This window comes from Ammospiza caudacuta, chromosome Z (assembly GCF_027887145.1).
Source record: "Ammospiza caudacuta isolate bAmmCau1 chromosome Z, bAmmCau1.pri, whole genome shotgun sequence".
Lineage (NCBI taxonomy): Eukaryota > Metazoa > Chordata > Aves > Passeriformes > Passerellidae > Ammospiza > Ammospiza caudacuta.
This window is the reverse complement of record NC_080632.1, coordinates 21304680-21329621: the sequence shown is the minus strand read 5'-3', so window position 1 is coordinate 21329621 and position 24942 is coordinate 21304680. Positions and strand designations below refer to the sequence as shown.

Here is a 24942-nt window from a genome sequence, read left to right as displayed (position 1 = left end):
AACACCAGAACTGAATCATGGTGAGTATTTTTCCAGAGAGGCAACAAAAGTAATTTTTAACACCACCTAGACTTTTCCTCTGGACTGAGTGGTCTTTTCAAAAGGGGGAGAAGTTTATGTGTTATATTTGATATTTCATGAACAATTCTCACCCAGAATTCTCACCATTTGCATAGGACACCAATATATAGCTAGAGTCCCTACAGGGCATAATTTCTTGTTTTCTTCTTCCTAGGTTTGGATTCTGGTTTGAAGTCTGTCTTGAGAACAGAGAGAAAAATGCTTTTGTGGAAAAAGTGTGACATATTGGAGGGTATAAATAGCCATCCTTTTTCTAAGAAGTGTTACACAGCTCATGAGTTACTGTGATTCCCAGCTTTATGTCCCGCCTTGCTGGAGAGAGATGTTTTCTGTTTCTTTTCAAGTGTGTTTTGGAAAGGTGCTGGCTGTACCTTCCATGAGTTGCCCTATGTACACATGGCCTTTATTAAAACAAGTCACACAGAATGTGGTAGGAAAAGTGTCCCAGGAAGTGATGGCTTATGGGCAGAGCCTGCTGTAAAGCCAGATCTTGTGCTCCGTTTGGACAGGCAGCAGCATTGTGGTGCGCAATGTCCAGATGGCTTCTTGCTGAGCATTGGCAAAACCTAATTTTTCACAAGAAGGAAGTAATTTATAATTGAATAGCCGAAGGCCTCAAGGTAAACTTATCAAATATGGTTGGTGCAGTATGCCTGACCAGATGCTTGGAAAGACCTCTGTAGAGCCCCCTAAACCTTTAAGTAAATGTTTTGCACAGTGTCTGAAAGCTGCAATTCAATGGCTTTCTTTTGACTTACACAACCCATAGATGTGTCTGCTAGTAGCTAGCTCATCACTTAGTTTGTATGGATCAAGAAATCTTCATCCTTTAAAAAGATTCACCTATCCTCTTCCTTTAAACGCTTTTTCCTCAGAATTTTGCATTTCATCTACTGAAAGTTCACACACATTGTCTTCTGGCTTGTTTTTCCTAATGAAAGGTCACCCCTTAAAACTCACAAAACCTCTCCTAGCTATCAGAACTTAAGACCTAATTAAGCCTCTCTGGGACTATGGATATGAATGTAGGATTCTGCCACCTCCCCACCCCACCCCCTGATATTGCTAATGCTTCCGCTTGCTGCCATTTTGGGTTTTCTTCTTTCTGTGTGGAATGTGCAAAATAAAAACAAATTGGTGACTTGTAGGAGTAATTTCACCCCCTGAGGAATGTGACAAGCAGAGGAGGAGTTGTGTGAGTAGCTCCTGAAAAACGTGTGAAAATATTTCACTGAGAATGTTACCTTCTATGTTTGGGCACTGTTTGTCTCCTGCTGTTTGTCTCCTGATATTCCTTAATTTGATTATTTTCAAATGTTTCAATTTTCTGGCTGACATTTTATGAAGCTAATTCTTTTCTGTGTTGTCGTCTTCTGTATGCATTCAAACAATTAAAACCTTTATGCACCTTCCTATTTTGCTCCTTGTCTGAAACATTCCTTCACTGTTTGGTTTTACTGATTCTCTGAAGCTGCTGACTTAGTATGCTTTTCTGTGTCATGAGGTATTTCCTTATCTGAACCATGTGTTACTGTCTTTATACAGGACTGTGTTTTGCTGGATTTGTCAGTGCAAAGATAAAATTGTGGTACTGATTGGCTTGGGTTGTGGTATGTGTACTGACTTGGGTTGTCTAAATAAGTAGAGAACACCTCTCAAAGTCCATGGGAGGAACATCTTTTCCATGAGCTGGTTGTCTGGATTCCCTAGGGTATTTGGGAAGGGCTCAGTTGACTTGTGCATTGAGTTTGTGTGCACTTAAATCTAATAGCCACTTAGAGAGGGTGGTCTTGCAGACTTCAGCTGCCTGCTGCATCTTGCAGATCAGAAAATTCCTGTGACCAATCTGCACCACCATGCTCTCTGCTTTCCTTTCTAGCCAACCTGCTTCTGCACTAGAAAAATGAGGGAAAACTGTGTCATTACGCTGAATATCATTAGTCACTGCTGATTCCTCTTTGACTAGCTTTCACCTTTTTATGAAATTCTTTACACTTGCTTGTTTATATTTGAAGCTTCATGCTCTGCTTTTCATGGGTCAGAGCCATGAGAACCTTTGGCACAACGCTTCTGCCTTTAGAGGGTATTTCCCCTCACCTAGCCAGGTCAGGTAAATGTTGAGCATCACTCTGAGACAGTGACAAGATTACCTAAACAAGTGGCTGAGGCAGATGTCTTCAGGGTATGAGTGACAAATTTCAGACTATAGGTGGGCATGGGCAGGTGGCCTTTGACCCTTTTCTCCTGTAGCTTCTACAGACCTGCTCTCACCACAGGCAGGTGACCTTCCTCAGAGCATCAGTAGAAATACTGCTGACCCCTAAGGAAGGAGCAAGTTTGATTGTGTTATCATTATATAACCACTATGTCCATGTTGAAAAAACACTTATCAGCAATGAGGATTCACCTGTTCTCTGTATGGACTCATACTTGTTTTCTGGAGCAGGAGATGCATCTCCTCTGCCTGGATAATGACTTTGGTTTCCTCTGCACTGGTAGGCTCTGTGCTGCTCCCCGCCACAGAGATCACCTCCCAGTCTGTTAAGCAACTCCATTTGCAGCTGCAAGAATCCGCTTCATCATCCTTTCTTTGGCTGTTTCTTTCCCTCATCTTCCTTATTTGGTTGGAAACAGCCATAAACCTTAGAGATGCACGTAACACTTCATAGCACCCAGCAGAAGATTTGGTTCTGTTCCTTCCCACTTTATTTCATCAGTGCCGTAACCATTCTGGGTTAAACCATGGATGACGAATAACACGTTTGAATGCAGTAGTGACTTGCAGTGCTTCTTTTTCTGACTTGTAGAATAATGAAAAAAAAAGTGTTTACTGCTCATATTAAGATGGGTGACAAGAGGAAACGTGTCATCCTTTTTGTGCTACTAGAAGGAGAATTTACTCAGTGTGGGCTAGCAATAAGCTCTTTAGAGAAGTGGACCTGGATTTTAATGCTTCAGTTGGCCTGGAAGGAGAAGTGTGCAATCAAAAGTCAATGAGCTGGAGAAAGGGGAGGAAAGGAAATGGACTGCTTTTGGCGGCACTAGCGCATACAGCCAGTGGCAGCAGTGGACTGCAGATGGGACATTTGAAGCACTTGGGGTGTTGTCAGATACTTGGGAAACTTAGGAAGTGGTACACTGTGCTCGGGAAAAGCAGGGAGGGGAAAACCCCCTGTGTACAGCAACAGTTGCTACTGGCAGGCGCACTGGGAGAGGTGTGAGCTTCCACTCAAGAGGTCGGGAGCTGAGCACCTGCACAAAGCTTCACGCTTGAACTGGTGGAGGTTAATTCTGAAAGAAAGAGGACTCTAAATCCATAGCTGCATGGCTTATTAGTTCCTAATTAATCAGAGGTGGTGAGAATGAAATAAAGAATTCCTTACTTTCTTCACATAGCTTAATGTAATGCAAATTCATGGTAAAAAGCTGTGAAAAATATCCCCTCCATGAGAAAGGATCTTTTAAAACAATGTCATGCTTGAAAGCATGCTTTGTGGAGCTTGGATGAAATTATAAACCTGTAGTAAAAGAAATAGTTAGTTACTCTTGACTTTCAAAGCTCCTATAATTGGCAACCTTCATCCACTATACTCAGTTTGTAACAATACTTTGTTTTCTCACATTTATGTCACATGCACTAGCTTGTAGAATAATTCACTTGCAAACATGTCCTTCTGCTTTGGCTACATCAAAGAGCTGTTTTGGACTGTTTAAAACTTTTTTTTAAATTTAAGGACTCGTTTTGATGCTCATGAAGAGAGAGAGTGTGGGAGGACATTACTTGTGTTAGGCTTGTACTGTTCTGGGATAAGCTGTCCTTCCTTTTCCATTGCCAGCATCTTAGTAGCAAAACAACTTGGAGTGCATGCACTGCTCAGGGTGTGACAGTTGTGTACGTTCTCAAACATAGGGGATAGCAAATGTGTTTAAAAAGATGTATTCCTAATTGTATTTTACTCCATTTTTGGTTTTGTTTGATTGTGTTTTTTAAAGTCCCTTGCTTCTGAAGAGTTGGTCATGGTTCTTATTTTATTTCCACAGTTTGCAACTTCATGTCTCATGAAAAGTGCCTCAAGAATGTCAAGATACCATGCTCGTGTATTGCTCCCAGCCTTGTAAGGGTGAGTTAAGACACTGACTTGTCTCCTTCTTGGGGTAATACCACACATTTATCAGTAATGAACATGCTGCTGTATTAGCAGTGGGTTGTTTTCATATCATAATGCAAAAATTGTATTAGTCATCACTAAAGCTTTTATAACTGCTCACAGGCAAAGTTACACTTCCTTTGAGAAGCCTGCTATGAGCAACTGTAGATACTCTGCCTTTGAAGACCAGTTATTTGCATTCTTTAAATGTTACTAGATGTTCTTACTGTGTGTCATTACCTGGAAGTTTCGCAATAAAGTACTTGCTTTCAGATGGCTTGTGACCTTCTCCCACAAGACTTTATGTGTAAGAGATTGATTCAAAGGGTGTGGAACATGAATCAACCTTACAGAATATAATAGGATGCGACTAAGGTCCTAAGAAGCTAAACTGAAGAGAAAATGAAGTGTGTTATCCACTTGGGAAAGGATGACAGAAGAGGAACGGAAGGGGAGAAGGACGTGAGAAATTTACTAGAGAAGTAGTAAAACAGTACAAATACCTTAAGGCATTACCTTACCTTTGTATTTGTAGTGTTTTAGTACTTCTCTAGTAATACCACAGCAAGAAGTCGAATGAGACATGGCTGTAAAATCAGACATGTTCATTACAGACCTTGCTGACTCAAAGCACTTTTATGGGAATCCATTGTGTAGACCTGTGAAGGGAGCTGATTCCCTTCTTTGTGTCATAAAACATTTTACCAGCTCCTTTTTGTTGTGGAAGCCTGTGTAGGGGATGAGATGTGGAAGTTTGAAAACAATATGCAATTTGAGTTACAGGGACTGGATGAAGAGAAATTATCCATTTGTTTTTCTTGAATATGCTTTGTCTAGGTGATAAAGCTGCTAGGCTGTGCCAACGCAAAGCTTTGCTTTTTCTCTTCTTTTACTTTTCCTCTTTCCTTACATACTTTTAATCTTGAGAAGTGTCAGAAAGGTGTCTGATACGTAGAAATTTGCCAGTGAAACATTAAGAAATACTGCTGTCTTAGAACCCATGGTAAAGGGACATGTAGGTAGTGAGAAGTGCTTTTACTAAGAATTAGCATTGTCTGCTGTTTCAGTATGTTGACAATCAGTCATTGTAGCAAAAAGAATAGTGAATCAGATGATATAGGTATATGCAAGGGCCTTTGAGAGGATGGCAAAAATCCAACTGGAAAATAGTAATTTAATTCAGAGTGTGGGCGTTGTAAACATTTATGACTGCTTCTTTTGTGGATTTGCTCTAAATTTAATTCATTGTTCAAAACAGTATTTTTTCCTTTGCTTTTATATGGTAAAAGTCCTCAATTTAAACTTAATTAATGTTCCCATTTGCATCAGTTGTAGACGTCAGTGTAATTTTTTTCTCTCTTATCAGTCCTTGTAATCTATCTGCCCCGAAATGTTTATCTTGTGATTTATCTGTAAACAATAAACACAAATTGTACTGCACAGCGAGGATAGTTATTTGGTGCTGTTGTCAGTCTTTGAAACTGTTTGCAGTTCAGCGTTGCTGTGTTTAGCTCTAAGAGTCTTCTGTGTTTTCTGTCTTGAGCTGTAATGATTTTATTTTGAAAACTCTGGATTGTACTGTTCGTTCTGGACAGTCATGTCCTCCTTGACGTGGTCATCCAAGTTGCATTAATCCTCATCAGCTGTACAAGTGAAGGCTGCCATATGGGAGACGTCGTTTTGCATGCAGGCTCTGTCAAAGCAAATACCAGACTTGGCATTTGCGTAAAAAATATAACGGAGCGAAAAACAAATGACAGCCGTTTATACAATTTGTGGGAAGTTTATTTTCCTAATCTCTCCTTTTAAATTATTTATTTATTAAAAGGTCTGACGTAGGAGGGAGCACTGGTGGGATTTTTTTCTGATAGTTCTTTCAGCTATGTCAATATTCAGTGTATAAGAGAAATGAGACTTTTTTTTTACTTGCCTGGATTTCATCTAGAGAAGATGGCAATTGTTAAAGCTCATCAGAATGTGTGTCATTTGACACTAAGTCACCCATCAGAGAATAATTTTTCAGTAGATGTTTGGTGGAAACTTTTATTCCTGACAGTAGGGTTTCCTTCCCAGGGTCAAGTAAAGGCCCACGGGGTCACAAGCATGCCACCACTGCACCCAGTCTCAGATCATTCTTAAGGCTGACCTATGAATTTTTTTCTCAATCGTAAATCATTATCACCTGCATTTAGTATTCCAGAGTGGATACAGATCATGATGTTTCTAAACAAGCCTTTGTGGATCAGTCTTCTGAAAAGTTTGCAGGGCATATGATTTGTTCCAATGGTAAGGTCTCAGCAACTGTTTCAAATTCAAATTCTCTCTTTCCTACATTCCCATAAGTATTTACCTACTTTACAGTACATATGTTAAAAAAAAGGGGAGAAAGGGAGAACAAAAAAAATCCATACCCAAACACCAACACAAAACAAAATAACAGTAAAAACAAAATGGTTTTGGGGGTGAAATGTGAAGTTTAGTCTTCCCTTGTTAGGTTGGAATTGAAGCTGTATTACAGCTTCTTAGAAGTGTGTATTTCCTATGTAACTGTTCTTGGAAAATTAAATTGAAATGAGACCACATGAAGAATGGTTTAGTGAAGTTCAGCATTTGCTATGCTTATTTTTCCTTGTTGGTGTGTTGTTTCATTGCTCTAATGGATTCTAAACATTTCCATTTTAAGAAGGTTTTGAAGTCTGCTCACGAGACTTTGTTGTGTGCTATTATTCTTAAAGCCAGGTTGTCTAGAATGGAAAAATGCTAGTCTAGGTTATCAGATTCTGAATCTTTGTGTGTTAAAAATAAAACTTTCCTTTGTAAGGAAAGTTTCTGCATTAATGGGCTGGGGTAAGGAATGGGAAGGCTGTGGTGCTTGCAGGGGTCTCTGCTCCTGAATTGTCTGCTGACCTGAGTTTCTCCCTCTGGATGCTGGGTTCAGCTGTGTGCAGTGTGGTTATTTGGGTCTATAATAATGGTCTGAAAGTAGAGGATCTTTCTGAGGGGCCCATAGCAACGGGGTGAGGGGTAATAGTTTTAAACTAAAAGGGGATGCATTCTGACTAGACTTACGGAAAACATTTTTACAATAATGGTGGTGAAATACTGTCACATGTTGCTCCAAGAGGTGGTACGTGCCCCATTCCTGGATGCCTTCAAGACCAGGTTGGACAGGGCTCTGAGCAACCTAGTTAAAGATGTCCCTGCTCAGTGCATGGAAATTTGGACTAGGTGACCTTTAAAGGTTCCCTTCCAACCCAGGCCGCTCTGTGACTGTGGTTTTACCTGGGCCCTTGCTGGGTAGCCCCTTTCCATCAAGAGAGTCTCTCTCCAGCACTTGACCCATGCTTGTGTTGTTTCAGCAAGGCAGCTGCTTGGAGACAGTCACATGGCATAATTTAGAATCCAAATGAGGGTTAAAAGTGCTTGCTGATAATCTTGGCACTGCACCAAGGTTTTCTCCCTTTCCTCCCTGAAGGGGAACCTCAGAGCTTAAGGGAAGGAAGGGCTAGCTCCTCCTTGTTTGTAACCTCAGGAGAATTTATTATGCTCTCTTGAAACTTGATGGGATCTCCCAGATGAGCTCTGCAGCTGTATCAGTGACTCTTCAGTTTCAGAAGCATTATGGGATGGCACTGTGTTTGTTTTAATTCTTAATCTTTGTCTTAATAAGAGGACATGGACATTGATTTCCTCTGTAGCAGTAAAAGCAAGGAGTGAGTGACTTTGGCATGTTATTTTTTCTTTACACTACTAGGCCGAAAAGACTAGGCCAAGCAACTCGTAATTGCAGTGGAAAGCTTTTACATAAGTCTTACTTTTGAGTGGAAGTATCATATCATTCTGGTTGAACTAGCATGGGATGCATTATCCACTGCAAAAAGTCCTTGAGACCTTGGAGTGTATAAGGCCAAATGTCCTGTCACAGAGACCTGCAGGATGAAGAAAAATAATCCTGGATATAGTGAGATAGCATATAGATGTATGCATCATTCCCTTGCATTAGCCCCAGTTAAAATTTTGATAATTAAGTATTTGATTTTGTCTCTCTTGTCCTGTTATGTGTTGAGCCACCATTTAACCCTGTATTCTTACTTCATTTCAGAGCTACCATATGGAATGCATAGTTACATTGCCTTTAAACCCCAGCCAATAAATCAAGTACTCAGAGCAAGAACATCAGTTTGAACATAAGTGAAGAGTAGTTGATAGGCATTGTCCCTAAAATGCCAAAGCAATAGAGGACATTCCAGAGCACACAGTGTATTCAAGTTGCAGAAATATTTTGCTACTAAATAAGAGGTTTCAAACAAATCAAAGTGCTATTTTTGATTACTGAGTAACAAGGAAGTAATTGAAAATATGTCAATAAGGGCAAAAGTTGAATCACGAAGTTGTTGCCTTCTCTCAGAGAGGGTATAGTCTAGGCCTGGACAGAACAGTCATGGGGTGGAGTGAGGTGTGTTCACCGTATCTACCTCCCTAGAGCAAAGGTTTACAGTGTTGGAGTGAACCTTAGAATCTTTAGGTAGGGAAGTGCTTCTACACTTAAACATCCGTACATGTTTTTGTTTCAGAAACACCATTTTAGTTTTTATCAGGAAATTGTTTTTGGCCTTATGTTGGGAGTAGTCTTTGAGAATGACTCTTGTGTGACTGCCCTTGTGAGTGTCTGATGAAGATGGTTGCTTCCAAGCTGCTTGTGCTTTTCCTTGAAATGCAGCTGTGTTTTTGAACTGCAAGCTAGTGATCGTAGGTTAAATTCCTTTTACTCAACACTTGGAGGCTGTTGTTGAGAGTTTTAGAATCCTTCTTTCTGTTTGCGCTTTCCTTCTTGGAAGCTGTTCAGCCCAACACTACTTTAGGTCCTGCCACCCTGGTTTCTTAATCTCTCCGGTATTTTTTACAAAGTCATGCCAAGTGAAAGTCACCCTGATGTGATGGAAAAGGAGATGCATGGGCAAAATAATATCTAGACATAGGCCTAGGAAAAGTTTTTAGTAGGTAGTTCCTTTTTAAGACTGCCCAAGACAGCAGCTGCCACCCTGACATTTGATATATCTGTATTTCTCTCATTGCCCTTTGCACCTGGAAGTCTTTGCCTCATGATTTAAGATGAAGCTTTCTTCTGCCTGAGCTGGAAGAAAAGAAGCTGCTGCTGGGTGTAAAACAGGCCTTCCTGGAGCTGTGTTTTCTCACCTGCTGCTGAGGCATCCTGGAGGCTGCAGACCAGTAGGACAGCCTGGCCTGACTCTATACACAAATCAGAGAGTCTGGAGGGTAGCTGGGCCACTCTGGACGAAGTGACTCCACCTTAGTGGAAGGGTACTTGAATTCATCATATACTGTTGGCACATGCTTGATATCCTGTGACATTTCAGGATGAGGAACAGTTTTAAAAGGCACTATCAAGAGAAAGCAATTCTATCCTTTGTTTTTTCTATCTTCCAAAGTGATTTTAAAAGCAGTTTGTTGCTGTTTTTTTTTTTTTTTTTTTTGTTAATGCAGAACTGCTGTGTACTTGCACAGATTGCACTGAAGGAGTTAGAATCTTAGGTTTCTATAGGATCAAATTCTATTACAGGCTGATAGGAACATTTACAGATATGTATTACATTCTCTAATACTTTGCATTCCTTAACAGATGGCAGGAAATACAACAGGAACTAGGAACTATCTTGTCCCTGAGTGCAGAGTCATTCTGGAGATCACACTGGAGTGTTACCATTATACTTTCTGTTGATATGCTTCTGATCAATATTTTAAGGGCACTTAGATGTCATTTAATGGCATTACTAGAAGAAATTTTCTGTATTTTTCTGTGGAAATCAATTTTTGTGGTTTCCATAAGGTAATTTAAGTAGATGGATTGGAAAAGCAGTTTTAAACTCTCATGAATTATTAACATTTTCTCTTTAGGCCACCTTATGCTTCTGTACTTTGCTGTACTTATGGAGGTGGATATAAACTGAGTAATAACATGTAATGTTCTGTATTCTTTCATGGTGTCTCACTGGCTTTTCTAGTCTGAGTTTCAAATATTTTTTATATATGCATTAGATACTTGGAACTTGTTCAGCAACCAAAACATGTTTGGACAAACATTATGTAATTGATGCATTTGTTATGTTGTACTTGCTCTTTTACCTTTTCTTTGTTTCCATCTTACTCCCATCCCATTTTCCATCAGGCTCTGCATTGCTTTTATACCTGACATCTTCCAAAGCATGTTAGAAAGACCACTCACGATAAACAAAGTTTCATTGGCTTGATTTGTAAGAAAGAAATTAAAGAAACTTTTTTCCCCCTTCTTTTCCCCTTCTCCACCTGCCCTTAACATTTCAATCTGCAAGTTGCTCTGTTCTGTTTGACAGTGACTTGAGACTTCAGACAATTGTTACCATGGTCTCGACAGCTGAAGAATTTAGACTTGGTCTCTTTCCCTTGAGTGTTCTAGATAAGTACAGTCAGACTCTGAATAAGTTTGCCTTCTGTCAAAGTCCTTTGTCACAATTTTTCCCAAAAGAAACCCTGTTTTTCACATATTCTTTATTTTAGCAGAACCTCTCTGTGACAATAATGAACAGCCTGCATTTCTAAGCTAGGCTTAAGATAAAATAGCCAGACCATGGCCAGAAAGAGTCCCCTGTGTTTCAAACCTGTGTTGTTGAGAGGGTTGGATGCTCATGCTGGGTGTCCAGAGCAGTTTGTTCCCACCTGGGAGCTAAGGGAGGTCTCCGCTGTGTCTGATTTCAGGGGGAATTCTTCTCCCTTGGGTGGCTGCATGATGCTTGAGGCTGTGGCAGGGGTAGGGCACCTAAAGATGACACTTGAAACCTGAAGACAGGTTGGGATGTGCAGAAAAGCTTGCCTGAAGAAATCCCACCAGGGCTTTTCAGTACTCCTCACAGTGTCTGTGTCAGGTTGTGCTCACATAGTCATTTCTTACCAACTTTCTGCATATGAATTCATTGTGCAGGATGACTTTCGTGCAAGTGGCCTGCTCCCAGCAAACTTTTATGTTTTGGAGCTGCTAGAGTGAGCTGCACCTCTGGCACTTTACCTGCACAATAACTGAGCCTGGGTAACTTGGCATGACACTGTACAGAGAGGTTTGTTTCTTCCTTCTCTTGAAGAAGTAGCAGGGTGGGCAGGGACTATGAGCCTTAAACTTAACCTGGGATAGTTTGATTAAGGCTTCTTAGGCTTTCTAGGATTATTTACCCCCACCAAGAATATGTATTCTTTTTGTAAACATACATTATATGGCTCGAGTATTCTGATTTTAAAAAAAAAATTATGTAAGCCAGCTATGAACTTTATGTCAGAGATGGAGGGGTGCAGAGAATGAAATTTCAATTTGGGCCAAAAGGAGTAGGGTATGGACCTGAAAATAATGGTTTGGCTGTATTTTTTAATCCCCAACTTGTACATCAAGATAAAACTTGAAGCTTTCGGAGGAAATGCTGTTATATATTGTATTGGAGATACTGATATGGAGTCTTTTTTGTAGGCTGGCTGTCAGCCCAGCTTGGTGGGGAGCGTGGGATCTGAATGGGCAGTTTCCTGGTCAGTCAGGGACCGAGGATTCCTCACGGTCTCCTAGGGCAATGACTGTTTCACTGGTCAGCTGCTGTGCACTATTCTGTTCATGTTTAGTAAGACAAACATATTTCATACCTCTCTTTGTCCTCTTTTACCTCCCAAAGCTTAATTCTGAGGAGCCCTGAGGAACCACATGCTTTTGTAGTTTGGGGGTTACTGATTTTTCTTGATTAAATTTCCAGCATTTTTTTCTCCTTGTGTTGCATCTGGCAAAACTTTACCTAATTTCTTTCATTGTGCATGCTTGAATAATAGGATTGTTTGATGTGACTGTTCCCATACTTTCTGAGACAGAAAATTCTTGTGGGAATTTGATGCTTATAACTGGAAGCAACTCCTTGAGTCATCAAATTCTGTGTTCACAGTAGGTGTCATATTAGCTGCTAACAGTTCTCAGGAAAACCTCAATATACAAGGAGAAAATTCAAAACCTGATGAATAACTGAAGGATGTTTTACCAGTGTATCTGAGAGGAAAGTCTGCTGTCTGTGACTCCCTGTATCTGAAGTCTTTATTTCCAAAGTTTTACTGGGAATGATTAATTTCATTTGAGACCTAAATAATAATTTGTCAGCTTTTACCAGAAATACAACCACAAAATAAACTTGATGTGTAAAACTTCATTGTAGCAAGAAGGGCATGTGAAATGGATAATACTAAATACCTAAATCACAGCAAACTTTTGTGGAACTCATTTGGATCCCAGGACTTTAAATATGCAGTTACGTTCTTTCCTTCTAATGTGACTGTCACTTTAGCAGAGTTGTGCATCTTGTAGGAAGAGTAGTGTCTAGAAAAGGTATGAAACTTAAGTATATTTCTTATTCTTTACTTTGCTTCATCTGTTGATTCTTTGGTACTATCACTTCCCATGTTCATTATGAATAAAAAATTAATAACTAATAAAATCAAGCAAGAAAAATGAATAATAAAAATATTATGAATAAGAAGAATAAATGAATAAATGAATAATAAGAAACACATTTGCCAAAACTGATACAGATAGCTCTTGCAAGAGAAAATCATAGTCTATCATTTTCAACCTACAGTCAAGAAGAAACTCAGTCTGGATGTACTTCAGGAGCTGGATAGCATTCTGGCCTTGAAGCTTTGGATTAGGCTGGGGGAGACCCTCCAATCCCTTTCGTCAGCCAGTGGCCGGGCTGTATCTGGGGAGGAAGTGAAAGGCGTGTGGAGAGCACTGAACTGTGGCAGCACTGAGATGTTAAAAGTTGTCTTGTGCATGTCTTTAGGGTATTTTGTTCACCTGTGCAGTAATTACTCTTTAATTGTCCTTGATTCAATTACGAATGCTTAGAAGAACAGCTGTGATTACAGGCATGTCCCAAAGGAAGCCTTTGGATTCATGTTGTTGTGAATCATCAAGAAGCTAATCAGCTTAAAAATATATACAATACATATTAATTCCCAATAATTAAAAAAAGTTACATTTAAGTATTTAACATGTATTTCCAAGTATGATTATTTTTTAAAGGATGTTTCATCTATTTATTCTTGTGCTGAGTTAAGTTCACATTGTATATACTGCTCTGTTGTTGCAAGATAAAGCAGCTTCTATGAATTTTAACTGACACTTTGAAAGTTGAAATTGATGATGTCTTATGCATTCTTTGCTGGCAGGTTCCAGTTGCACACTGTTTTGGGCCTCCAGGACTTTACAAAAGAAAGTTTTGTGCTGTGTGCAGGAAGTCCCTGGAGTCACCTGCCTTTCGATGTGAAGGTAACTCAGACCTTGTACAGCCATCTGTGTGCCACCCAGTAACCTGCAGTCTTCATGCACTGCATACCTTGAGTGATTGAGCAATATTTGGTTTGTTTACTATCCATTCATTGGTTGTGGGAAGGTGTACTCCGCACTAAGGAATAATAAATCAACCACCTTCCATAAAATGCAAATTATGTCAAACCTATACACTCTTTTCAGCTTTCTGCCAATTTACTTTGAGCGAGTCTGTGGTGGTGTGCAATGAATCCCTGCCTGAGATGGGCAAAGAATGAGAAGCTATTTTGCTGAAAGACTTGTCCTGTTGCAGTAATTTATTTCTGTTTCCTGTGGAAACTTTTGATACAGAGAATCATCAGGTAGTCGTATTTCTAGAAAATAATGTAGAATTTCCTGTGTTACTAGTCTCAGATATCTGTTACTTGTAATGAGGATGAGATACCTTCAATGGAAAGATATTTGAAAATATTATTTGTCAAAATAGTACTGCTCTGAATGTTCTGACATGTATTCTCTGAAAAAACAATAAAGAAATCACCCAAATATTGGATTTTTAATTTGAAATACATGTTGGCATGAGTACGTGACTGATTTTGATGTAGGACAGCTCTCCAATTATCCATTGTCTTAAATGTCTATTAGTTGTTCAGTTGAGTTGTGAGGTTAAATAGAATTTACTGTTTTATAGGAATATTACCTCTGAACCATTTAAAAAAGTCTAATGAATAAAAAATCAATTCTTCAGGGAATTGAGTTGCTTCCAAAATCGCTGTTTTGCTAAAGATAATGCCTTATTAAATGTGATTTGTGTATGTGTAGGGGAAGCAATCCTCTTTGATCACGGCATTTAGACTTGGAATGGCGCAGTATTTCTGTTTCTGCTTTTGTCTGTTGAGTTGCATAATGGAGCCAGACTGTTCTTGTGACTAGTGGGAATATGTCACTTAGCATAGTCCCCATGTGACCGGGACAGTTTGGTAGGATGTTCTGTGAGCTACAGATAGCACAGGGAATTTTCTAGTGATCTTAGTAAGACTCAGAACCTGTGTGCTGTTAGATAAACATAGAAATTTGAGAAGAAAATAGTTTTCACTAGTTATACCCTCTTAACTATTAAAAATAGCTTTAGTTTAGTGATCCAATTTAGTTAAAACTTTCTAAAATTTGCTTTCACTTTCTTACTCTGTTAATTCTACTGCATTCTCATTGTATCCATTTGTTGTGGTTTCCCCCAGACAGCTGCTAAGCACCATACGTACCACTCGCTGCCTGCCCCTCCAGTAGGATCAGGGAGACAATTGGAAGCCAGTATAATATGGAAAGTAAAACCCCCACACATACAAGCAGAGAAAAATGAAGAAGTCATTCCCAGCTTCCCATGGGTGGGCAGGTGTTTTGCATCTCGAGGACAGCAAGGCCCCCTCACACCTCACAGGGGCTTGGGAGGACAAATGCCATCACCCCAAATATTCCCCATTCCTCCTTCTTGTGCCCAGCTTTAAATACTGAGCAGGATGTCAGATGGTCTGGAAAGTCCCTTTGCCCAGTGTGGGTCACCTGTCCTGGCTGTGTCTCCTCTCAGCCTTCCCTAACTTCCTCCCCAGCATAGCAGTACGGAAAGCAGGAAAGGCCTTGGCTCTGTGTAGGCCCTGCTCAAGAATAACTAAAACATCTCTATATTATGAACCCTGTGTGCAGCATAAACCCAAAACACAGCTCCATTCTAGCCACTGTGAAGAAAATTAACTCTACCCCAGCCAAACCCAGCCTACAAGTGCCAGGGAATATTTTTTCAGATGTTTCCATTTAAGTGTTTGTAAACATGAAGCACATGAAGCCACATGTTGTAGTTAGATATTACACATGCACAGAATTTTTTTAATGGTTCGTTTAAGGTTCTGAATTGTTTTCCTCACATGGATTTTACAGTTTTACTATTTTGTGTGGTGTGATTTGTTCGGTGCCCTTTTTCTGAATACCAGTAAGTCTACAATTTCTTTCTCTGCTAATTTTTTAAAATGTATCTTTAAAAGGGCAGCTGAAGTTTATAAAATGCACAAGATTCTTCCTTAATTCTTCAAAAATGCTTGTGGAATTTGTTTTAGAAGTCTAATGTTTTAAGGTAACGAACTTTTAAATTCAGATGGAGATATAGAACTCTCTTCCTTTTTTTTTTTTTGTTTATCTCTAATGACTTAACTTAATACTGCAACTCTAGTCTTGTTTATGATGTTCATGTCTGATACTAAAATTAAGAACTTTTCCTGGACTCTTGACCATAATTAAGATAAAAACAAAGGCTAAGATGAAGTTACCTTCTCTAAACAAAGGATTGACATCATTAAATGTACTTGTAAAATAATCACTTTTTTCAAGTGATTTCAAGTGATTTTAGTCACTTGATTTGCACTGTTTGTATATTAAAATTGAATAAACTTTCTTGAAAGGAAGTAAAAGGTTTCACCCACATAAATCTTGTGGGTGCCCAGTAGGGGACCTGTTCTCAGAAATGAGCATGCATGTTTATTAATGCATAGTGAAATAAATACATACGTATCATTGGTAAAAATGGCAATAGATGGACTCCAAATTCTGGTGACAGTTACTGATTGCTTTGGATAGCTATTTTTGCTACCAGATTTCACTGGTGCCACTTGAATCCGGTCTCATGATGTTGTTCCTTTATTTCCTGGAAGAAGGGATGGAAATTAAAAAATAGAAATTGGAGTAATCCAAACTTTTTTTTTTGTGCTGAATTTTTTAGTAAAGTTCCTTAATAATCATTGAGCAGGAGCAGCAGATTGACTGGAGAAGGATGCAGTTAACATTTTAAAGGCTCTTCTCTCAAGTTTATGTATCTGAAATTAATCAGGTTGGGTTTTTTCGGCAATCATAAAGTACTTTCATAGCTAGCTTGAACAGAAGATTATCATTCTGTTATGTGTTAAAGAATAATGCAGATTATGGAATGGCTGATAAAAATTAAATTTCTTTTTGTAGGACCTCTAATTTAATCTTTACATTCAAAAACATCCTCTTTCCTACACTAGGATAGTCAGCTTAAGGGATTAACTCCCTAGGCCATTCACACCATTTATGTGAACATATTTCTTACCAGTTTGGGGCTAGGGTTGGTGCTGGAAGCAGCAGATGTGAACTAAACGAAAGGTAAAACCCCCTCTGTGTTCTTACAAAGTATAGCAAAGGGCAGTGCATGCCTGTATTGGCAGAATTAACAATAAAACCCCCAATGCTTTTGTAAATTCGTTGAAGCTGCAACATTGCCTATGGGCACTTTGAACATTAGCAAGAGTATGACTCCAAGCATCTAGTTTGCCTGGTTAGTTGAACTGGAAAAAATGGAAAATACTCCTGTTACATCTATGAACAGGGAGAAATGTGAGCGGAGGAGGGACTGTGCCACAGCTCAGAGAGAAATTCTTGAGTGCAGTGAAGAAAGACACTGAGCATGGGGAGCTGTGTGTGTTTGTGGTTGACTTAGTCATGAGTCTGCTTTGGTGTGATGGGAGATTATGTCTTCTCTGGGGTTAGAAAACACAGTGTTAATTCTGCTCTGTAAGAGCCCAAAGAGTACAAATTGGGTATTATTTTCTAAATAATAGCATTGTTTTCAAGTAAATTAATAGCATTGTTTTCAAGACACTTTCAGATAATGTGCTAATATCTGCAGTTGCTACTTCCAATCTTCAGGTTACAGTTCTCATATTTTTGTGATATGCTTGGAGAAATAACTTGTTTGACTGGAACTGAAAGGTATTTGAAAAATCTGATGCTTGTCTCTTGCTTTCATTTACTTGATGAAAAGTGAGATGTCTTCCCTGAGTATTTACAAAGCAGCTACAGGAGGATCTTTTTATCCATCTCTGTCTCTGAGGCCCACAGAGAACCCTCCTAACTCTTGAAATGATGAAGCTAGGTATGGAGATCTATTAGTTATTGTTTTGGGAATTTATTTTGTAACTCATAACTTTGTAGCTTAACTGCAGATTCTTTTCTTTCACATCTGGTATTTCAAGTCAGCTTTTAAATAATGGAGGCATTTTAAAACCAAAACTTGCCTAAACATTTGCAGAGTTCACTCAAACTTCTTCCACCTACAAGTACGTACCATATTTTGGAAGGCAATGTTAACCTTACTTAGGAGGATGCTCTGAAAAAATTATTTCATTTTTTTGGACAATGAAATAGTGATTTACCTTATATATGGTGATTGACTCATAGTAGCCTTCAGGCACAGGTATGTTGGAGTAGGCAGCAGTTCCTCTGGAACTGTGAGACAAAGCCAAGCGGCTGTACACATTCAATTTGCTGTAATTGGAGGAAATATGACAAGTGCTGCTTATGAGCAAAATTAGCTCAGCCTTTCCTTTATATTTGTTACATCTTTTTAACACAGAGGAAGTGGAGGAACACACTAAACAATGCTGGTGAACTTCTTTATTGTCTACCTTTGCTGAATGTAAAGAGCGTGAAGGAGAAAAAGTATGGTGTGAAAAGGGTAGTAGAGGAGTATGGAAGGGAGGGCAGAAGGAGATGCAGAAAAACCGGGGCGTTTCCAGCCTAAAAAAGTTTTTTTTGTTTTTGTGCTTTTAGTTTGTGAGCTGCATGTGCACACAGACTGTATCCTGTTTGCTTGCAGTGACTGCCGGCAGTGCCACCAGGATGGGCACCTGGACCATGTAAGTGCCGATGCCTCTGCAGGGGAAGGTGGTCGTGTGTTTTGTGGACTAGAGAAGGAGCAGTCTTGGTCTTTAGTCTCACATGCTGCCAGTTATCAAAGCATTTTAGTTGCTTATTGACAGGCAAAGGACCTGTGTGACTTCAGAATATACTTCAAAGAGTGAGGTGAACTTAAATGCTGATATATTCACAATGCTTTTGAACTCTTGCTGAAAAATCTGTGGGATGTGTACAACCTCCAAATTAAAAAAAAAATCACATATCTTATATAAAAGTTTCTTTGCAAAAGCTGGTGTGGAACTCTTTTCTTTTTTTCCTGTATGTTGAGCTGTTGGCTGCATTGCATCCCTGGCAAACTGTTCTCTTATCCTCATGCTTCCTGCAGTCTGACTGAGGCACAACTGCCTATTTTCTTGTTTTCTCACAGCACAGTAGATACAGAATACTGACACTGTAGGATGTTTTTTAAAAGATTTTTTTTTGGGCACTGTGAAGGAAAAACACAGTGATAATTTTTTTGATAGTTTGATGAAACTTCTTTTTTTAGTGAAATGTTATATTGTTAAGGATTCGTATTTATCTTGAGAAAAACTTAATGCCCTAGTATCTGTTGCTATTTCCTCAGAGCTATTTGAATTACTGATTTCAAAGTTGTATTGAAAATGAATGTGTATCTGATTCATGTAATGCTATGTTGTGATGTGTTCCCTCAGGATACTTACCACCACCACTGGAGGGAGGGAAACCTTTCTTCAAGTGCTCGTTGTGAATTTTGCAAAAAAACCTGTGGGTCTTCTGAGGTGCTCTCTGGCATGAGATGTGAATGGTGTGGCATCCTGGTATGTTGTGCTGCTGCATGTATTTGTGGTAACCGCATATATATATATGGGCACATGCTTTTTTGAACACTTGATATAAATACAATTTATTTGCACACTGTATAAATATGTTTTTTATACACTTTGTAAATACACGTAATCTATACAGTTATTTATTTGATTTTTTTTTATGTGTTAGATGGGAAATCTGATTTTTTAAATCCTCCTCATAGTATTCTAATTAACAACTCTCAAAGTCACAGTGAAGCTTTGTGTAAATCCAGTGGAATTTATCAGGACCTAATCATTATAGATCTGTGGCTAGAAGCCTGCAGGCACTTTCTCTGTTAAATCAGAATTTATTTCAAATCATGAATTCTGCAAGGATAAAGACTTACCATTCTCATATGTTTGCTGTTATTTCAGCATAGAATAGGTCTTAGCCTGTGTGGTTGGGTTTTTTTTAAGCTGTCAGTACCAGTTTCTGTGTTTTTCCATTCACATGACACATGTTCATTTCCCGTGCAAGCTGATGGCACCCGTCAATAATAATTCTGGAAACCACAGCGTTTCACACACTGATAAACAGTGTGTAGTGCAGATAACAATTAGTCCATCCACTTAATGCCACCTCTTATTAAAATATGGTGGAAGTGAAAGTAGCAGTAGATGAGGTGGGAACTGAAAGTATGTGTAAGAAATCATTAATTTGCTACTTAAGGCTAGATGAGGTACTCCATCTAGTAATGATTTAAAATAAAACTCTAGAGGTTATTCAGTATTTCAGGTATGATGTCAATTATTTTATTTTTTTTTAATATTGTGGGGTTTGTATTTTAATCTGAGACATAATTTCTGAGGTGGAAGGGACTGTATTTGAGAACAGCCAAATACAGTTCTCAAATGTTCTACAGTTTCTCTAGGAAATGTGACATGCTGTGTGGCCATACAAAGGTATGTGTATTCAATAAAGGCAGAAGATTTGCAACAGTGTAAAGGCAGAAACTATCCAGTCACCTTTTGGAATAAAACTGAAGACAGTCTAACCTCAGAGTCTGCAAGTGGGTACAGCTATATAAGAGGATACTGCTCTTTTCAAGCTGCTCAATATAACCTGAGCACCTTTTCCATTTCCCTCAGTAAATATCCACATGGAGTGGTGTATCAGAGTTTGAGACCAAAACTTTAAAATTCTTCGTGTAGCTGTATAAAAACCTTTTGCTTTTAACAGAACAGGTTCATGATTCTTGAAAGTTTCTTGACATATTAAGACTCCCTATTACTGGTAACACAAAATCTAAATTAAACAAATAAAAATCTAGAGTGGCAGATGGGCCATTCATTTAATGAAGATGATTTACAAAAGGTCTATATTATCCCTAACCTGAATTATACAATTTCAGTCATAGTTTGTTATGAATAAATTTACTTCCAGTGTGTATCACAAGTTCTTTACTAATGCTGTTGTTTATAGGCTCATGCTGCTTGCTGTGTAATTGTGCCACCAGAATGTACCTTTGGAAGATTAAGGAATATGATTCTTCCTCCAAGTTGTGTTCAGTTGTTTTCTCGCAACTTCAGCAAATTGCATTGTTTTCGGATATCAGAAAATTTGCAAACAGAATCAGGTAAAAATTTCAAAGTTGAATGCAACTAATTGATGAGTTTGTTTAACCTAGAGTCATCAGTCAATTAAATATATTATTTCTACTTTTTATTGTCTTTTGTGGCAATACAGTAACTTCTTGCTATTTCTGGGAGAGGTTAGAGATTTTTTTAATGGATGCTGTGCAAAATGCAGAAACTTCCGTTTACTGGTGCAGGGCAATTTGTGCACTATCCTTGAAACAAAGAAAGCGAAAACTTAGAATCAAAAAAATTGTGATGTTAATGTTATCATTGCTGAAAATACTTATTTCTTATATCATGTGTACAGATACTTTTATTTGTCTTTTGGATTAAGCATCTGTCCTTTTTAAGGTTTCTGTGCTGAAACAATGCCATATGTCTAAGCAGGGTAATGTTCTGCTGCCATCTAGAGTGAATGTTTGTCTAACAGCTCTTTAGGAGCAAGAATTTTTTTTAAGCCTGAGGTACGTGGAAGTATTTTTTCAGTTGTATTTTGATTATTACCTACCTGTAAAACCTTTGTTTTGGTGCTTGAATGGAATAGGAAAGGAAATAAAAGGTAGGCAAAATACAGCTCATCAAAGTTAGATATTTGCCGCCGCTCTTTTTTCAACATGTCAGATTGCTCTTGAGCTTAGTGCTCGTGGCTCAGGTGTGGTTTTGGTGAGGAGGGCTGATGATGAGCAGTCCCTGTGTGCTGTGTGCAGAGGCCGTAGCAGAAGCGCTGCTACGCGTGAGCCGCGTGACCCGAGCTCTGCGCGGCCCAGGCCGCTCCAGTGACCTGTCAGAGGCAGACAGGAGCAGTTAGGCTGCTCTTGTGGATTGGGTTTTCTTCAGTGAGTGTTTTTTTCTTTTTAATAAATTTGCTTGCTAGTGGTAAAAGATGTGGTATAGCACCCACTTGAAAATCACGGAGTTCCTGATGTTTCCAACATAAGAAGTAACCAAAACACAATCTAGTCTAGATGAGCTTAATTGTGCTGCAGGATTCACTGTGAACTTTGATTCCGTTCCGTTGTTAGGTATTTCACAAGTGTCCCAAAGGTTTAAGGGATGATAAAGTTGATTATTATAACTAAGAAAAGTTAATCACAAACCTTTAAAATAGAATCTTCGGTTTTAGTTTTCTGATGCTAAGTTTCCCTCTTCAGCGGTGGTGTGTTCTTTTAAGATGTCTGACTTTCATATTTTTTTTTTATTTTTAAATCACGTCTTAATAAAATTGACCATGGAACACCTTAAGTGAAAGAATCCAAGCTACACAATTTTAGCTACACCTTCTAGTCTCTTCCTTTCAATATTTTAAGAGATGGAAGAAAAGATTTTCTATTTCAGGACTATGCTACATGCTAAGAGTGTTATTTCATATTACACATAGTAGAGGTTTTTTAAAGTAAGAATGCCATTTTTGCGTTGCTTTAATGAAAAAGTTTGTCTGATCCTTTGAATTGAGGGAATGCAGCCATTAGCTTGTGGTCAGAAGCAGATACATAGGGATGGAGGAATATTCACTAACTTAATTGGGACCATTTCCAGTGCTTTGTTGTGACATGAAGAGGAAAAAAATGAAATTGAATAAAACCCACCTTGTTTGGAAAGCCAGAATGCATTTTTATAGTCCTTAGCCTGTGTGTCACAGAGGTATGGTATAGCAACACCTTGAAAAATCTCATTTCTAACACAGGCTCTCTTTCCTGTGGCTTATGAGAATTTCTGCCCCTTGGGCTTAGCTCCCCATCATGCAGTGGACAGCAGCCTCTCAGGATGGAGGCTCCACCCAGGGGAGGAGAGCCCGAGCCATGGGGCTGCTCCCCTTTCCTCCTGCTGCTGTTCTGTTGCATACCTGTGACCTTGACAGCTACCTCAGCAATTGACAACTTCCTTTCTTTCATGGTCAGTGAGCCACAGCTGTGGCTTAGCACAAGGTGTGGTGAGTAATATTTGTGGTGCAGAGCCTCCCTTGCACTCTGCTGTGCATAAAGTGTTTTGTTCTGGGTTTCTGTAGTTGACAATGCTTTTTTGCATCTTGGTTTAGCACCTACGTGCTGAATATGTCTGGTGTCTCCACGTGACTTCCTTTATACCATCCACATCCTGTTGAGGCTTGCTTCCAGACCTGTTGCTGGATGTTTGCCATTCTCAGTCATCTGCTGAAAATCAGGTGTCTGCAGGTCACCGCCAATAGCACTGGATATTATTGCTATATTTTCTTTTTCTTTGCCCAAATTCTTCCTCAAAGGCAGAGCCAAGAATTGTCTTGAACTAGTTCTCACATCAACCTTGGTCAAGGAAGCTCAGTGCTCTAGCCTTTTAGTCCTTCTTGTTACCCATGTTCACAGAACAGACCTTTGTCTTCTTGTGAAACCCCACTAGATCCTGGTATGTGCTGAAAGTTACCAAGATGTGTCATGAATCCAGCAGCTCCCTGATACTCTCTTGGGATGTATTTGATGCTCCTCTGACAATGAAGCAACTCGGGACAGCTGCCTCAGGAGTTGCTGCTGCTTTTTCAGGAGAAAAGCATAGATTCTGGGTGGCAGATCTTGCTAAAGATTGTGTGCATGTTAAGGCTGTTTCAGGGAAGCAAGGAATTCCTTTGTCGAAAGATAATTAGCACTTCTGTGTGATGGCAGGCTTATTAAGAAATTCTCCTGACATGGCATGCGCAGAGGGTGCTCCTCAGTTGCCACAGCTGACAAAAGACATCACTCATAAGAATGTGGAAACACCAGTCTGAGGTACAGAGAGTTGGCAGTGGCCTGGATGCGTTGCCTGCTGCAGGCATAGGCACAGCTCGTCCCAAGCTGGTGGTTGGCAAGTGCCAGATGATTTGTCCTGTGCAGTGAATGAGTGCAGCCATCATCGCTGACCTACTGGGGACCATTTGTCTGAAGCGGCTTTTGCCACAGCATAAATGCTAAGCTTCATCACCAGCATTCAGCAAACATCTCTGTGTTGGAAGAGACTTCTTTTGAACTCTTGAGCTACCAAGAGATGCAATGATAGAGCAGTGTGGAGCCTCTTCCTCCAAATGATTCCTATCATAACAAATTTCAAAGTCATTGAACTTCACTGGAATAGTTTCAAGATGCTGTTGGTGTAGATTTCCCTACTATTCAGACTGAAGAAGAAAGTGTAATAGAAGAAGTCAGCTTCTTCTCGTCTAAACTGGGAAAGAAAAGGGTTGAGAGCCATCAGGAGCAGTAATTTCCTATTGTTATATTTACTCCTTCTTTAAAAAAAAAAAAAAACTTATTATCTGGAATAAAATTCAAGAAGGTATTCAGCTTTCTCTTATTTTAAGGTGTTTCAAGACCATACTGTCTAAATTTCTCTCCAGTTTGAAACTTGATCTGTTTGTCTGTCAGCTATAACAGGGAAAATATCTCAACACACTTTTTATATTTTAAAAGCCGCAACTCAAAAGCATTGTTGTTGGTCTTCTTGTAGACACTTGAAGCATTACCCAAATATTCAGTGAGTTACCTGGTGTCAAGTTTAAGATTGTTGCCTAGGACCTTCTTGACATGCTATGATTCTGCTTCTTGGAAGTTCTCCTGCTTTAGGATTTTGACTTCTGCAGTACCTCTTTTGCTCTGAAGATCTGCCTTTACTTCTTTTATTTTATGCTTTCTTTCTTGCTTTCTGCCTCAGCTGCAAGGCATAGTTTTTATAAAGGTGTTGCCTGGCTTATATCTTTTGGAAGTTTTGCCTGCATCCCAGTCAGGACTGACCGGGATTTTCAGTGGGTGTGAGTGTGAATACTGTTATTTGATGAGCACTTGCATTGCACTCCACTGCTACCCTCAGAAAAGGAAAATTGATCATGTTTGGATTTGCACTGCTCTTATATGGCCCTGAGTGTCAGGAATAAGACCACAGTGAGGATGTTCTGCACAGAAGCAAGTGCAGAATGTTCACAGCATTTATTTCAATCTTTTTGGAATATCTTATGTATGCTTTTATTTTCTGACATGTTAGCTCCTAGCTTTAGTGAGAGTGATGACTCTACTGTCAAAGTCCTCTTCCAGAGAGCAGCAGTTTCTTTCTCTTTGGGTGTCAGTAACTTTGTTTTTCCATTGTGGAAATTACTTCTATAACACCAATATTTCTGACTGGAAGGCTGGATTGGTTTGGTAATTTAAAACTTAATGGAAACATCCATACTTTGGTGACAGTCAAACATCATGACTTCAGAAAAGAATGAATTGCAGTAGTT

At 39.2% G+C, this 24942-nt stretch overlaps 1 protein-coding gene across 1 annotated transcript in view; it reads left to right on the top strand.

The window, feature by feature from the left end:
* The window catches only part of DGKQ (diacylglycerol kinase theta), an 89092-nt gene that overhangs the window by 19707 nt on the left and 44443 nt on the right, over window positions 1-24942 (top strand). Inside the window, exons 2-5 of the mRNA XM_058824380.1 lie at window positions 13473-13572; window positions 18190-18275; window positions 18990-19115; window positions 20569-20722. Coding sequence (XP_058680363.1) covers window positions 13473-13572; window positions 18190-18275; window positions 18990-19115; window positions 20569-20722 — 466 coding nt within the window. The remainder of the gene's footprint in view (window positions 1-13472; window positions 13573-18189; window positions 18276-18989; window positions 19116-20568; window positions 20723-24942) is intronic.